Source organism: Schistocerca cancellata, chromosome 1 (assembly GCF_023864275.1).
Source record: "Schistocerca cancellata isolate TAMUIC-IGC-003103 chromosome 1, iqSchCanc2.1, whole genome shotgun sequence".
Taxonomy (NCBI): domain Eukaryota; kingdom Metazoa; phylum Arthropoda; class Insecta; order Orthoptera; family Acrididae; genus Schistocerca; species Schistocerca cancellata.
This window is the reverse complement of record NC_064626.1, coordinates 516,074,021-516,087,825: the sequence shown is the minus strand read 5'-3', so window position 1 is coordinate 516,087,825 and position 13,805 is coordinate 516,074,021. Positions and strand designations below refer to the sequence as shown.

Sequence of the window (13,805 nt, the reverse complement as noted above, 5' to 3'; positions counted from 1 at the left end):
CCTGTTGCAGAGCATGCTCTACAATATCACAATCAAGACCTCGGTACCTGTTTCAGAACACACATCATCTGGCTTCTTGCCCCAGACACCAGTTTCTCAGAACTCTGCAAGTGAGAATTAGTGCTACAACATGTCCTTGGTTCTCACCACCCATCTGGTCTTAATTTATGTTAATTTCTTCTGTCTCAGCATTTCTTTACAGTAACTACTTCTTTCTTCACTCTGTTTTAGTTTTCTTCATCTTTCATTTTTTTACCTACCTGTTTTTTGCCATCACCCTCCCACCACTGTTACATATAATGCACTTAGGTTTTCACTCTTATTACTCATACATGATGTTTTAGCAGTAATCTCTGCCTTGTATGTTATCCTGTCTTCCATCTTTAAGCTCTTAGGTTTTCATATCTCATCCAGCGCAGTTCCTAATGATCAGTCTTTTCTTCTCATCTCATCTGGTACATGAGCCCTGACTTGCAGTTCTGGGTGACTTTTCTGAAATCTACCCCTTTTGACAGACCTCTCCAGTCCTTTTCCTTCGCCCCTCTTCCTTCCCCTTCAACCCTTCTTCCTAAAGGAGCCACTGGCTCTGAAAGCTTGCCTAATTATTTTTATGTGTGTGTCCTGCTGCTACTTTCTGAGTGCATTTTTTATCACTACAATCATATCTCTTTCTACATTTATTATAACACTGTCCAGACATGATAACTGCCTTGTTGGCTTGTTGTTTGCACAAAACATTGTGTGTGAACTGGGGACATTGAGCAAGTGTAAGAGCTTTGCTGTTGTAACTCTAATGTCAATATTAATATCCCTAAAAAATGAAATTTTATGTTGTTTTGCAAGTGGGAGGTTACTCTGTGTAGTACCTCTGTGAAGACACAAATACTGCTGTCAGGAGTATGATATACAGACACTATAATTAGTGTATGTCCTGGCAGGAATGTAGTAGCTTCCTCAAATACACTATCAATGCAGAAATTACTGTCAAGATTAGTGCATTTTTCTGAGAGATCTTTGCAGATGTGTATCAAAGTACCTCCACACTTGTACAGAAGTCTACAAAAGCTTGGCTCTAAACAACAGCCTAATGGTTCATACAAAATATAGCTGATTCTTATACAGCCGATGATCATTAATACATAGAACAGAATTTTTGCTGTCTCTTAATAGAACACTAATATCATCTACCTTATTTCTTAAAGATATGATGTTGACATGGAAAAATACCAGAGTTATTACAAGATAGGGGGAGATCTGTCCTGTCTGAATGCAATTCACTTTGAACTTTTTCAGCAGTAAGTCTCCACACTGATACTAAAAAAGGATTGTATTGAGGAGGCTGTTGATCCCATCTAACATTATTTTTTATGTATTTAGTGCTTGGGGCATGTTTACTATTATAGAAAAGATTTTTTTGGTTGCTAAATGTTTATCCACTCTATTTAAATGTAAACCATGGTGGGTCTGAAAGGGGGCATCCATTTCCATATACATTTATCAGACTAATGTTTCTGAAGTGTTTACATATATTTTCAAACTGTTGGTTTGCTGCAGTTATTTCTTGGCCAACACAGGGCCACCATGGCAAATCAAAGCGTTATGGAATGTTGTAAACTAGGACATTGATATGTGTCAGCAGACCAAGGACATTTCTTATAAACAGCATTTGAGCCACTGATCAACACAATAAAATTGTTGGAAAACAGCTTACTTATTTCAGACAGTTTTTTAAGTTTGTTAATTTCCACAGATGACATACCAGGCTTGATGCATGCTGCTGCACTCACATTGTCACCAAGGATGAATACTTTCCTCTGTGTATCTGGTTTTAAGTAGGCTAGAGATTTGGGTACAGAAATAGTATGGTGCTGTATTTGCAACTCCTCATTATCGAGCAGTGTGGGAACATTCCTGAGAGTGTCATCGCACAACACTTTAACAAAACTTAAGGCCAGCACATTTTTGTTGGTGACATTCACTTTTGATTTCTTATTTGTCTGTTTTTTGGAACAAGTCGAACTATCACACAGAAATTTTAGCATGCTCAGTCTTCTTTTTACTTTGTGGCATAGAGGTTTCCCTAAAACTGATGAAAGAAAAAGCAACCAAAAAAGTAAAAAGAAGCAAATGAGTTGCACTGCAACAGATGAACCAGTTAAAAGTATTTGGGGATTATTCAAGCCAGTGGAAGATGAAACAGGGGAGAAAAAAATGAACAAGAGAATTTGGCTGGAACAGTTGAAGGCAAAATGTGTGATCCTTTAAATTACTCAGACAATGAAGATATTAAAGGACAAAATAAGAGCAAATAAGAACACATTAGGCTAGCTGTTCAAGATGATAGGGTTCCCTGGCAAGATTCCATTTACTGGATAAGTGACGAGGATTAAGGATGATGATGGTGATATTAGTTTATCCTCATATAACTGATACAAAATAATTATGTGTCAGAAAAAAGAGTAGTAATGGTTTTATGAAAACCTGTTTGCTTGGGGAAAACCAAAAGGCAGCATAGATGTCTTTAAATTTGACGTCAGTCGAAAAATGTTTAATGAATATTAGTAAAAAAACTGAAATTATTTTCAAAGATTTGTCAAGCATTTTACCATTACTTGTATTGTCAAGCACTTGAGTAATTTAAGTTATGCCAACAATATTATGAAATGGATACCGTATTTACTCGAATCTAAGCCGCACTCGAATCTAAGCCGCACTTGAAAAATGAGACTCGAAATTAAGGAAAAAAATATTTCCCGAATCTAAGCCGCACCTGAAATTTGAGACTCGAAATTCAAGGGGAGAGAAAAGTTTTAGGCCGCACCTCCAAATCGAAACAAAGTTGGTCCATTGTAATATGAGACACAATTTAGGTCGAATGAAAGACGATACAGCTACAGTAGTTTGGTTCGAGTCGTAAGCTTAGCAGTTAAGCTTTACCAGGTAGCCATTGCTATGCGTCAGGCGCTCCGTCCGTATTTATACGGGTACCCTTCTTTTTTCACGTGCTTCGTCTGGTTTGAATCGATTGCTTATTTTGCTTTGATCTGATAAGTGCCGTTTTCTTTGTTATAGGTGTTTACGTCACTCTAAGCTGAAAATGCATTACTGTAGTGTGTCATGCATTGTTTGTCGCATTATGATAGTGCGTGTTTACGGCCTGTCGCCGCTTGCGGCATGACTTGCTTTTGTACGCGCTACCGCCGCTTTTTTTTTTTAAAAAAAAAAAGAGGAATCGTCTCATTAGCCAAACAATGGCAAGAGACTGCAGTTTGTTGTTACTTACACTGCTGCTTTCTTTGATAATGATCAACAAGAACCAAATAATAGACTGCGTATGATAGAACATGTCCTGAAAGAGAGTTAGGCGCAAATTTTTCTCCGTTTGAAAATCTTTGCGGCCGCTTCTTTAGTACATCAAATTCTGCACAGAAATTAGTCATCTTACATTTAAAATCTAGTCAGTTGCCGTGCTTCATTTCTGACTATATCACTATTAGGCATAATAATAATACGAATATAAACATGACACGATACGTATATTCCTTCCGCGTTTGCTGTTGTCTCACTCTAGTTTCGTAGTTTATTAGGCAGACAGGATTTAAATGAGATAGCAGCAAACACGAAAGAATACATGGCAAAATGTTTATTTTCGTATTATTTTTATGGTGAAGAGAATACTGCATGTGATTCACATTTCATCAGGTTCCTATTAGCAACCATCTCTTCTCACGGGTAGAAAAAAACTCGGAACGTAGAGTTGGCCATATTGACAAACATCCCTAACAGTCTTGCCAGTCGGATTTTCGTAGTACATTGAAATTCTGCTACATTCGAAGATGAACAATACGGAATTTGTATTTACTTCGTTGGACAATGTATGAAAATGCACCGAGAAAAAAAAAAAAAGGTTTTGGCGCCAGTATTTATCTTTGTGCCCACAAAGCATGTTTGTGTAGCGCTACATATATTCGACGGCAGAAGTTAGTTGTGGCGGCACCTACCAACATTTTTCAGAACTTCCGCTTGCTTTGCACTCGATTCTAAGCCGCAGGCGGTTTTTTGGATTACAAAAACCGGAAAAAAAGTGCGGCTTAGATTCGAGTAAATACGGTAGTTGCTACTCACCATAAAGTGGAGATGCTGAGTCGCAGATGGGCACAACAAAAAGCCTGTCATACTCTAAGCTTTCGGCCAATAAGTAAGATCTTTGTCAGAAACAGACAAAACACACACACACACACACACACACACACACACACACACACTCTTTCTATTGATTCCACCACAAAAATCCATTTTTCAGATAAAAGCACTTCAAAATTATCTAGTCAATGCTTTTTTGGTTTAAATCCTAATAAAATAATACCTAGTATTTTGACACATTGAGTTACAGACAGGCAAAAACAAAGTCTGCTACATGCTAAGCTTTCAGCCAAGGCATTCTTCAGTGAAGAATGGAAAACACACAAATTCACACAAGCAGGCACACCTCACGCACATGTGACTGCTACCTCTGGCTGCTGTAGTCAGATTGCAACTGTTGAGTAGATGAAAGCTTTCATCGTACGCAACTGTCGCAACCCATCTAGAGCAGTCAGATATAGCAGTCACATGTGTGTGAGGTCTGCCTGCTTGTCTGAAAATGTGTGTGTGTGTGTGTGTTTTCATTTCTTTTACAAAGAAGGCTTAAGCCGAAAGCTAAGTGTGTAACAGTCTTTTCCTTGTGCCTGTCTGCAGCTCAACATGTCTGTTTCACAGTGAGTAATGTACCCTCTTCATAACTGTTGATATTCCAACTATTTGATTTTACCTAGCATTTTGTTTTCTACATTATTTACCAAAGCTCTCAGAAAATTTTTCTTGGACATATTCCATGTTATCCTCAGAATTTCTGACCATATAATCTTCAGAACAACTCACAAGATAATTGACAAGTAATTTCACTATCAGTCAAACCACAACTCACCATGTTGATGTACCTGAACCCACATAACAGAAACATCCAGATTCAAAAACCCACAAGATGAAAGAAATATACAAACTTTTTCACACCATCTGTATATGCTAAAACTGCAACCTCTAATAGCTAGCCCACAGAGGGAGGAACTTTGAGAATATTTAAATGGAGAAAGGGTAACATTATGAAAGAACAGTCAAAAATTATGGTCAGTGGACTGTTAGCAATAATAAAAAGTATTTTATAGGCAGAACACTTAGAAAATGTAACATATCTACTAAAGATAATGCCTATGCTACAATTGTCCATCCTCTTTTGGAGTACTGCTGTGTGGTTTGGGATCCTTATCAGATAGAATTAATGGGGTACATTGCGAAAGTTCAAAGAAGAACAGCGGGTTTTGTATTATCATGAAGCAGGGGAGAGAGTGTCACTGGCATGATACAGGATGTGGGGCGGACTTGATTAAAATGATCACTTTTTCACTGTGGTGAACTCTTCTCACAAAATTTCAGTCACCAACTTTCTCCTCTGAATGCAAAAATATTTTGTTGATGCTGACCTACATAGGGTGGCACAATCATCATAATAAAATTAGGGAAAACAGAGCTCGCACGGAAACACCTAGGTGCTCATTTTTTCCATGCACTGTTTGAGATTGGAATAACAGAGAATTGTTGTGAAGTTGGTTTGGTGAACCACCTGCTGGGCAGTTAAGTGCAATTTGCAAAGTATCCATGCAGATGTAGAACACATAGCCTATATTTTTATGACAACACCCCCAGAGTGGTATAAGTATTCTGAAATTCACCACTCGCAGTTATGATTTTTCTTCAAGAGTGACTGCTTTATTCTGTAGCTCGATCACAATGGCACAATGAAATACTGCTTACAAAGATAAAGATTCAAGTTTTTAGTCATAGTGTGAAGTAGATTTTTGTTGTTAGAAAGTTTGATGTATTGCCTTGATATGTTTTTTCAGGCCTACTAATCAAATTTTGTGGGCTTCAGGACAGACATTTACAGATAGGAAACTAATGCAGTGAAATAATATAAGGAATAGAGCATTTTTACATATTTCCATTATAACTTGAGATGTTCCTTGAATAACATTTGGTGTTTACACTTGTTAATTAAGATAAACTTTGTTTAAAGACATCGGATGACCCGGAACTGCATAAGCTGCATGAGGATGCTGTGCAGCATAAAGAACTGAATGAAACTCTGTTGTCAATGCTGGCATCTGGTGATCACATCCTCCTCCACAGCCGTCTTACACTGCGGCGACTGACACGAATTGACCTGCGCAAGTCTTCAGTGTGTCGCTTCATGATAGGTCAGCATTTTTTAAAATAAGCATGGATATACCACAAATATCATAGCAATTCATAGACTGCTATCATTACAGCATATTTCAGTTCCTCATGAAACATATTTTGAGTTATTCACTTTTACCGGTTGCACGGAAAACTCACTGTTTGCCTTTTTAAACCTTTTTTTCTTATTCATGTTGTTTTTCTTGCTTTGAAAGTAATAATTTGTTTTGTGCTTCCATGTGCAAGAAATTTGATCTCTCTTTAGTTACATCTTATAAGCAAAATAATAATCATCATTTTGGTAAGTATGGTGTATCACATAGATACTTGGGTTATGTTTTCTTTATCCTTCACCTGAGGTAACAGATGGGAATATTTATCGTACTGGACATGGCATATTTGATATTTTTGTGTAGGTTATGTAAGCATCATAAGAAATTCAAGTACACTCACCTTTACTATAGAGCAGAAAATAGAGAGTTCTGGGATTTCCATTTCTTTATTGAGAAGAAAACAATTTGGTACTAGTGTGGCACACAGAGTTAAACAGTGGGCAGTCACACAGAGTTGATATAGGTAAATCAAACAGCTGACTTTAGTTAACTTATATGAGAACTTGAAACTGTTGTCTTTCTAGGAAAGAACATGAATGCAAAACACTTGTATAGCCTACATTGAGTACTGTTCAAGTGTGAGTAGGATTCAGTGAGCATGGACTAACAAGGGACATTGAGTCAATCCAAGGAAAGTAGTGTAGGAAGTTACAGTCATGTTTGTATGCTGTGCAGCATAAAGAACTGAATGAAACTCTGCTGTCAATGCTGGCATGGCATCTGGTGATCACATCCTCCTCCACGGCCGTCTTACATTGCGGTGACTGACACGAATTGACCTGCGCAAGTCTAGAATTAATGGGGTACAATGAGAAAGTTCAAAGAAGAACAGCATGTTTTGCATTATCATGAAGCAGGGGAGAGAGTGTCACTGACATGATAGAGGATGTGGGGTTGGCTTCATTAAAATGACCACTTTTTTATTGCGGTGAAATCTTCTCACAAAATGGTGTATCTGCTGCTTCATGATAGGTCAGCATTTTTTTAAATAAGAATGTATTTACAACAAATATCATAGCAAATAGCTGACAGATGCATAAAGATGAGAAAGCCTAATATCATGCAACAAATTATGTTTAGTATCTGAGAGTTGCAGGGCATGAAACACATATCAGAAAGACTGGTTAGATACCAAAAGAGGGAGAGTGTTCATTGCATTCAACAAAAATTTTGTCTCTTTTGAAGTTGAAATTGAGACTAACTGAGAAGTTATGTGGATGCAGGTAACCAGACGAGGTGAGCTCCGATTAATCATCAGATGTTTTACTGAACACCCAGTTCTGCCATAACAGGTGTAGAATCATTCAAAGAAAATCTACACACAGTAGTGCAGAAACATCCCAATTATGCAGTATTAGTTGGAGGAGACTTTAATCTACCAATTAAAGACTGTGACATGTATGGATTCACTGCAAATGGAACAGATAGACAGTCTTGTGAAATACTTCTGACAACGTTTTCCAAAAACTGTCTTGAGCAGCTATTTCAATAACCCATATGTAATTGACACATTCGAGAACTTGTAGCAACAAATAAAACTGACCTTATTGGCAATGCTAGTATAAACACATGGATAACTGATCATGATGTCATCATAGCAGTGATGGTCACTAAAGTTAATAAATCCATCAAGATAGCTAGGATAGTATTTATGCTGGAAGGAGCAGATAAACAGTTGTTAGCATCTTACTTAGACAATGAATGGACATCATTTAGTTTCAATGCGATGCAAGCGGAGGAATTTTGAGCAAGATTCAAAATGTTGTAAATCATGCTCAGGAGAAGTATGTATTGAGTTAGGACAGAAAAGACCTACCATGCTTTAATAACAAAATCCAGAAAATGCTGAGGAACCAGGAAGGTCAAAAAAGAATTTTGAAATGTCAATAGGTAGTAGAAATTTGCACATCTGTAAAAAGACTGATGTGTGAAGTATGCAACAACATCTACCTTCATACCTTAGCAAAGGATCTTGCCAAGAACCCAAGAAAATTGTGGTTTTATGTCAAATCATTAAGCAGGTCAAAGGCTTCTATCCAGCCACTCATCAACTAGTGTGGTATGGCAATAGAAAAATGAAAGCTGAAATTTTAAATTTCATGTTTCAAAAAAACATTCACATAGGAGGATTGTACACATGTACCATCCTTTGATGACGATGATGATTATGTTGGTTTGTGGGACGCTCAACATCGTGATCATTAGTGCCCATACACATTCCAAATCTTTCCATTTCCAGTTTCAGCACTTCCTGAATGATGATGAGAGGATGAGGACAACACAAACACCCAGTCTCTGGGCAGAGAAAATCCATGACCTGGCTGGGAATCAAATCTGGGACCCCATGATCCAGAGACAGCAACACTAGCAACTAGACCCCAAGGTGTGGATCCCATCCTTTTGACTGCCACACAGACACCTGTATGGAGGACATAGAAACAGGCATACCTGACACTGACAACCAACTGAAAGAGTTGAAAAGGAATATGCTGCCAGGTCTGAATGGAATTCCAATTCAGTTTTACAGAGAGTGTTCTGTGGCATTAGCCCTTTACTTAGCTTGCATTTATCACAAGTGTATGTGACAAGACACAAGTGACTTGAAAAAGTGCAGGGGACTCCTGTACATAAGAAGTGTAAAAGAATGGACCTACAAAATTACAGACCCATATCCTTAACATTGGCATGCTGTAGAATTCTTGAACATATTCTGAGTTTAGATATAATATATTTCCTTGAAACAGAAAGCTTGTTTCCACAGATCAGCATGGATTTAGAAAGCATCACTCATGCAAAACTCAATTTGCACTTTTCTTGCATGATATCCTGTGAACCATGAATGAAGGACAACAGACAGATTCCATATTCCTAGATTTCAGGGTGCTCCATTGCAGACTGTTAATGGAGGTAAGAGCATACAGAATAGGTACCCAGATATGTAAGTGGCTCAAAGACTTCTTAACTAGCAGAACCCAGTAAACTGTCCTTGATGACAAGTGTTCATCGGAGAGGAGGGTATCATCACGAGTTCCCCAGGGGTATATGAAAGGACTGCTCTATTATCAGTACACATAAATGATCTGAGAAATAGGATGAGTTTGAATCAGTGACTGGTTTGCTCATGGCAATGTAGTATACAAGAAAGTATCATCATTGAGGGACTGTAGGGTGACTTAGACAGACTTCCAGTTTGGTTTGATGAATGGCAGCTTTCACTAACTGTAGGAAATGCAAGTGAATAGGAAAAAAAATTTTGTAATTTTGGAATACAGCATTAATCATATGCTGCCTGAAACAATTATGTTAATTAAATATTTATACATAATATTTCAAAGCTATGTGGAATGGAATGAGCACTTAAGGACAATAGTAGAGAATGTGAATGGGGAACTTTGATTTATTGGGAGAGTTTTAGGAAACTGTAACTCAGCTACAAAGGAGACCATGTACATAACGTTTGCATGACCCATTCTTGATCACTGCTCTAGTGTTTAGGAGCCCCACCAAGTCAGATTAAAGGAAGAAACTGAAGTAATTCAGAGGCATGCTACTACATTTGTTACTGGTGTCTTCAATCAACACCCAAATGTTAAGGAGATGCTTTGTGAACTCAAATGGTAATTCCTAGAGAAAAGATGAGGTTTCTCTTTTTCTCTCTTTTTTTTTTTTTTAAAAAAAAAAAAAGGAACAAGTAGGCATTTGCAGCTGACCACAGAATGATTCCACTGCCACCAACATACATTTCAGGTAAGGACCACAAGGACAAGATAAGAGCTCTGCCTCTGCCATACACCATATGGTGACTTGCAAGATGTGGATATAGAGTTAGTGGAGATACAGAAAGCTGTGGTCATGTGTATGAGAGCTATACTTGTGTGAATGTGTGTGAGTTTTCAACACCTGATGAAAGAGTTAGTCCACAGACAAACAAATGAATACAATTTCAGAAAATTTGGATGAGGTATTTAAGACAATGAGCTTCATAAACTGAGCAAGTCTATAACATGTTAGTCCACATCTGGCCCTTATACAAACAGTTATTTGGCTTATCATGGGCTGATAGAGTTGTTGGCTGTCCTCCTGAATAATATTGTGCCAAATTCTGTACATTTGGCAATTGGGATATTATATCATCAAAATTCAGAGCAGTTTTGAAGGCCCTGCCTGTAATGCTCCAAAAGTTCTCAACTGGGGGGAAATCCAGTGATCTAGCTGACCAAGATAGGCTTTGACAAGTACATGTACAAGCAGTAGAAACTCCCACTGTGTTCGGTCTGGCATTATCTTTTTGGAATGAAAGTCCAGGATAGCTTGCCATGAAGGGCAACAAAATGGGGTGTAGAATATTACTGATGTACTGCTGTCCTGTAAGGGCCCCTTTGATGACAAACAAAGGGGTCCTGCTGTGAAAAGAAATGGCAGGCCAGAGCACCAGTCCTGGTTGTCAGACCATATGGGGGGCAACAGCCATCTTGGCATCCCATTGCTCTCTGGGGATTCCTGCTGCCAACTGAGCCTTGATAACCAATGAGCTGTCTTTTTAAACAGATATATTTTAGCAGTCTTTTTTATCTCCATGGCAATTTATTACACAATTTTATTCCTCAGCAAAAAATGATGTTTTGAGCTTTTTCTTTGATTTTCCTTAGAAATTGTAACTCCAGGACTAGTTCTTGTCTCATATTTATTTGTTGAACTATTATGGAAATACTTACTAATGTGATATGCACAAAAGATCTGACATGCACAACAGATTGATAAATGTACTCAGTTAGTGCAGTACAGATACCAATTTTTTTAAACAGCTCTTGAGAAAAAGGAAATCCAGGGGCAGGGGGGGGGGGGGGGAGGGGGAGGCTGCTAGGGGGCTGCAGTTCCCCCCTCCCCAGAATAATACTTCTTTCCTCTAAAGAAAGAGAGAGATTCTTTGCACATAGGTTTCAGACCTAACAGTCTTGAAAATTTTCTTGCTGTTGTAGTTGGTATTCCAATAGATTAAGAAAACACCTTTGTTTACTTGAGCAAATTTAGAGTCAATTGCATTTCAAAAAATGAAAAAGGCCTTGGCATAGTCTTCGATGACTATATAAATTGGGAAGAACAAATTGCAGTACACAGGAAATCTCTCTTCTGCTTATATGCAATCCACAAATTTAGAAAAAAATATTTTCACCCCAAATCAAACAAAAATTAGTCCAGTCTTTAGTCCTGCCAAATGTTTACTACTTTGATAACATTCATCATGGGACAAATAGTGAAAACTTTAGATGACTTGTGTTAGCTATGAACAATTGCATAAGGTATGTGTGCAACATTCAGTTCTCTGATCATATTGGCCCTTCCTATATTCAGTTAGTTTGGATACAACTGAATAGGTGACATGATTTTCACTGGTCTGTTTACTTAACTGGATTCTTGGCCACTGTTGTCTTCAGTATCTCATCTCACATATCAAATACCTATCATCATTCCATAACCACAATATTAGATTGGATACATTCATCATCTTGGCTGTATCTTTATGTAACACTAAATCTTTTTCCCTCTCCATCTCCATTTCACAATATGACTGTAAAACAAATTACATTGTCTGCATCTCATCCAAAAGCACTCTGCATTCCAGAGGAGTTTAAAGCTTTATCTTTTATCATCAGTGTAGCTTTCCTCTTGGTGTGTCACAGCCATTTTCCTTCTGTCCAACAGGGATTCAGTATATCTGTCACACTGTGTTTTCTTTCTTCCATTTCATTTGCTTATCTTACTATATTCCAGTATGAACTGCCAGAAATGGCGGTCATGTGTGTGTGAGGTGTGTTTGCTTCTGTGAATGAATGTGAATGTGTTTTTTTTCTAAAGAAGTCTTTGGCTGCAAGCTGAATCATAACAGTCATTTCACTGTACCTGTCTGCAACTCAGCTTGTCATTTTTATGGTGAGTAGCAATCTATTCATATTATTTCTCACTCTTCCTTCAACCAGTCAGCTTCTTCTCCACATTGATTCTTTCTGTACAGTTGTCATATATTTCTATTAAATGTTACTGCTCACATGTAACAAGAATGTAATGAGGACATTGTTTAATATTCATAAGACTGACATTTCTTAGATTTTTCATATCATTACTATACATATTGTCATTACTATTATTAATGTTATGATTATATATTTCTCTTGTAGTATACGAAATTGTTATGTTGACTCTGATTAGGCCATGGCAGTCTGAAATGTTTACCTTTTGATTGGTCAACAACATTGTTTTACCTTATTTCCTTGAGATTTTTTAGTGTAAATTTGTGTGTTTTATTAAAAAATTGGATTATGGAAACAAATTTGTGCCTTTCTGGACTCAAAACTACAATACTGACAAAACTAAAATATATACAAATGATGTTTCAACCTGTAAAATTTTGTAATTTAACATATGAAATAAGATAATGAACTTTGGTATCTGCAGTTCTTTAAATTAATTTAAATGATGTTAAACAAAGATTAATAGATGTGACAATAAGAAATGTAGTCATAAATGTGGGTCAGCTTACTAAAAATATGATGTCTCACATAATTTCCTTCAAAAATGCATTGTCTACTCCTATATGAACCTGGTATAGTGTATCTCATTATGTAGTTCTCATAACAATCAGTTACATCTCACTCTTAATCCATTGTTGCTTCTAAATCATTTTTGTACCCTGTATTTGCCTTTATCCTGGTTTCAAGTAATGTTTTATAATTGAGCCCCTTTAATCTCACTTTTACTTTTCATTGGTACCCATTGTCTTCTGGAAAAGAATCTCCAGCAGCCAAGCATTAAACCATTGTTCTGGTACTTGTAGGGCGCAGGCATTTTTTGCCCTTAGCTTGACAAAGGATTTATTCTGAAAGCTAGCAGCTTTTCTTCTTCTTTCTCTTTTGTATGCGCCTCTTGAAGACTCATTGATTTTACTATTCAGTGAATGGTGTCCTTTACTTCTACATTTTTGCATTGTATCATAACTTTCCAACTATAAAAATATAATCTTAGCATTAAAAAACCAAAATTCTGTGTGTAGGGAAGTAATACCCATTTATATTGTTAAAGCAGTACACAATATAATTGCTCACCCATATCTCAAGTAATCTGCCAGTTTTTTTGGAAGAGAGCTGTTCCCTATGGTATTTAATTATGCTGAAGGGTGTTTCAACAGAATTCATGGAAAATCATCATCCTGTCTCCATTCTCCAAGTCACATCAGAAATATCTGAAAGAGTTGCTTTTAGTCAAATCAAAGAGTTAATTGTAAAATACACCATTATCTTAAATAGTCCATTTTAATTTTGATTGGCAGAATAGCATCATATATACAGTAAACATTTTTGCTGCAAAAATAAGAACAGCAACGGAGAAGAACATTAATATTGCAGGGATATTGTATGATCTCAC

The 13,805-nt window shown here is 37.1% G+C and overlaps 1 protein-coding gene across 1 annotated transcript in view; it reads left to right on the top strand.

Moving 5' to 3' along the window:
• The window catches only part of LOC126187640 (ionotropic receptor 93a), a 285,197-nt gene that overhangs the window by 248,192 nt on the left and 23,200 nt on the right, over positions 1 to 13,805 (top strand). Inside the window, exon 15 of the mRNA XM_049928878.1 lies at positions 6,113 to 6,293. Within this exon, the coding sequence (XP_049784835.1) occupies positions 6,113 to 6,293 (181 nt within the window). The remainder of the gene's footprint in view (positions 1 to 6,112; positions 6,294 to 13,805) is intronic.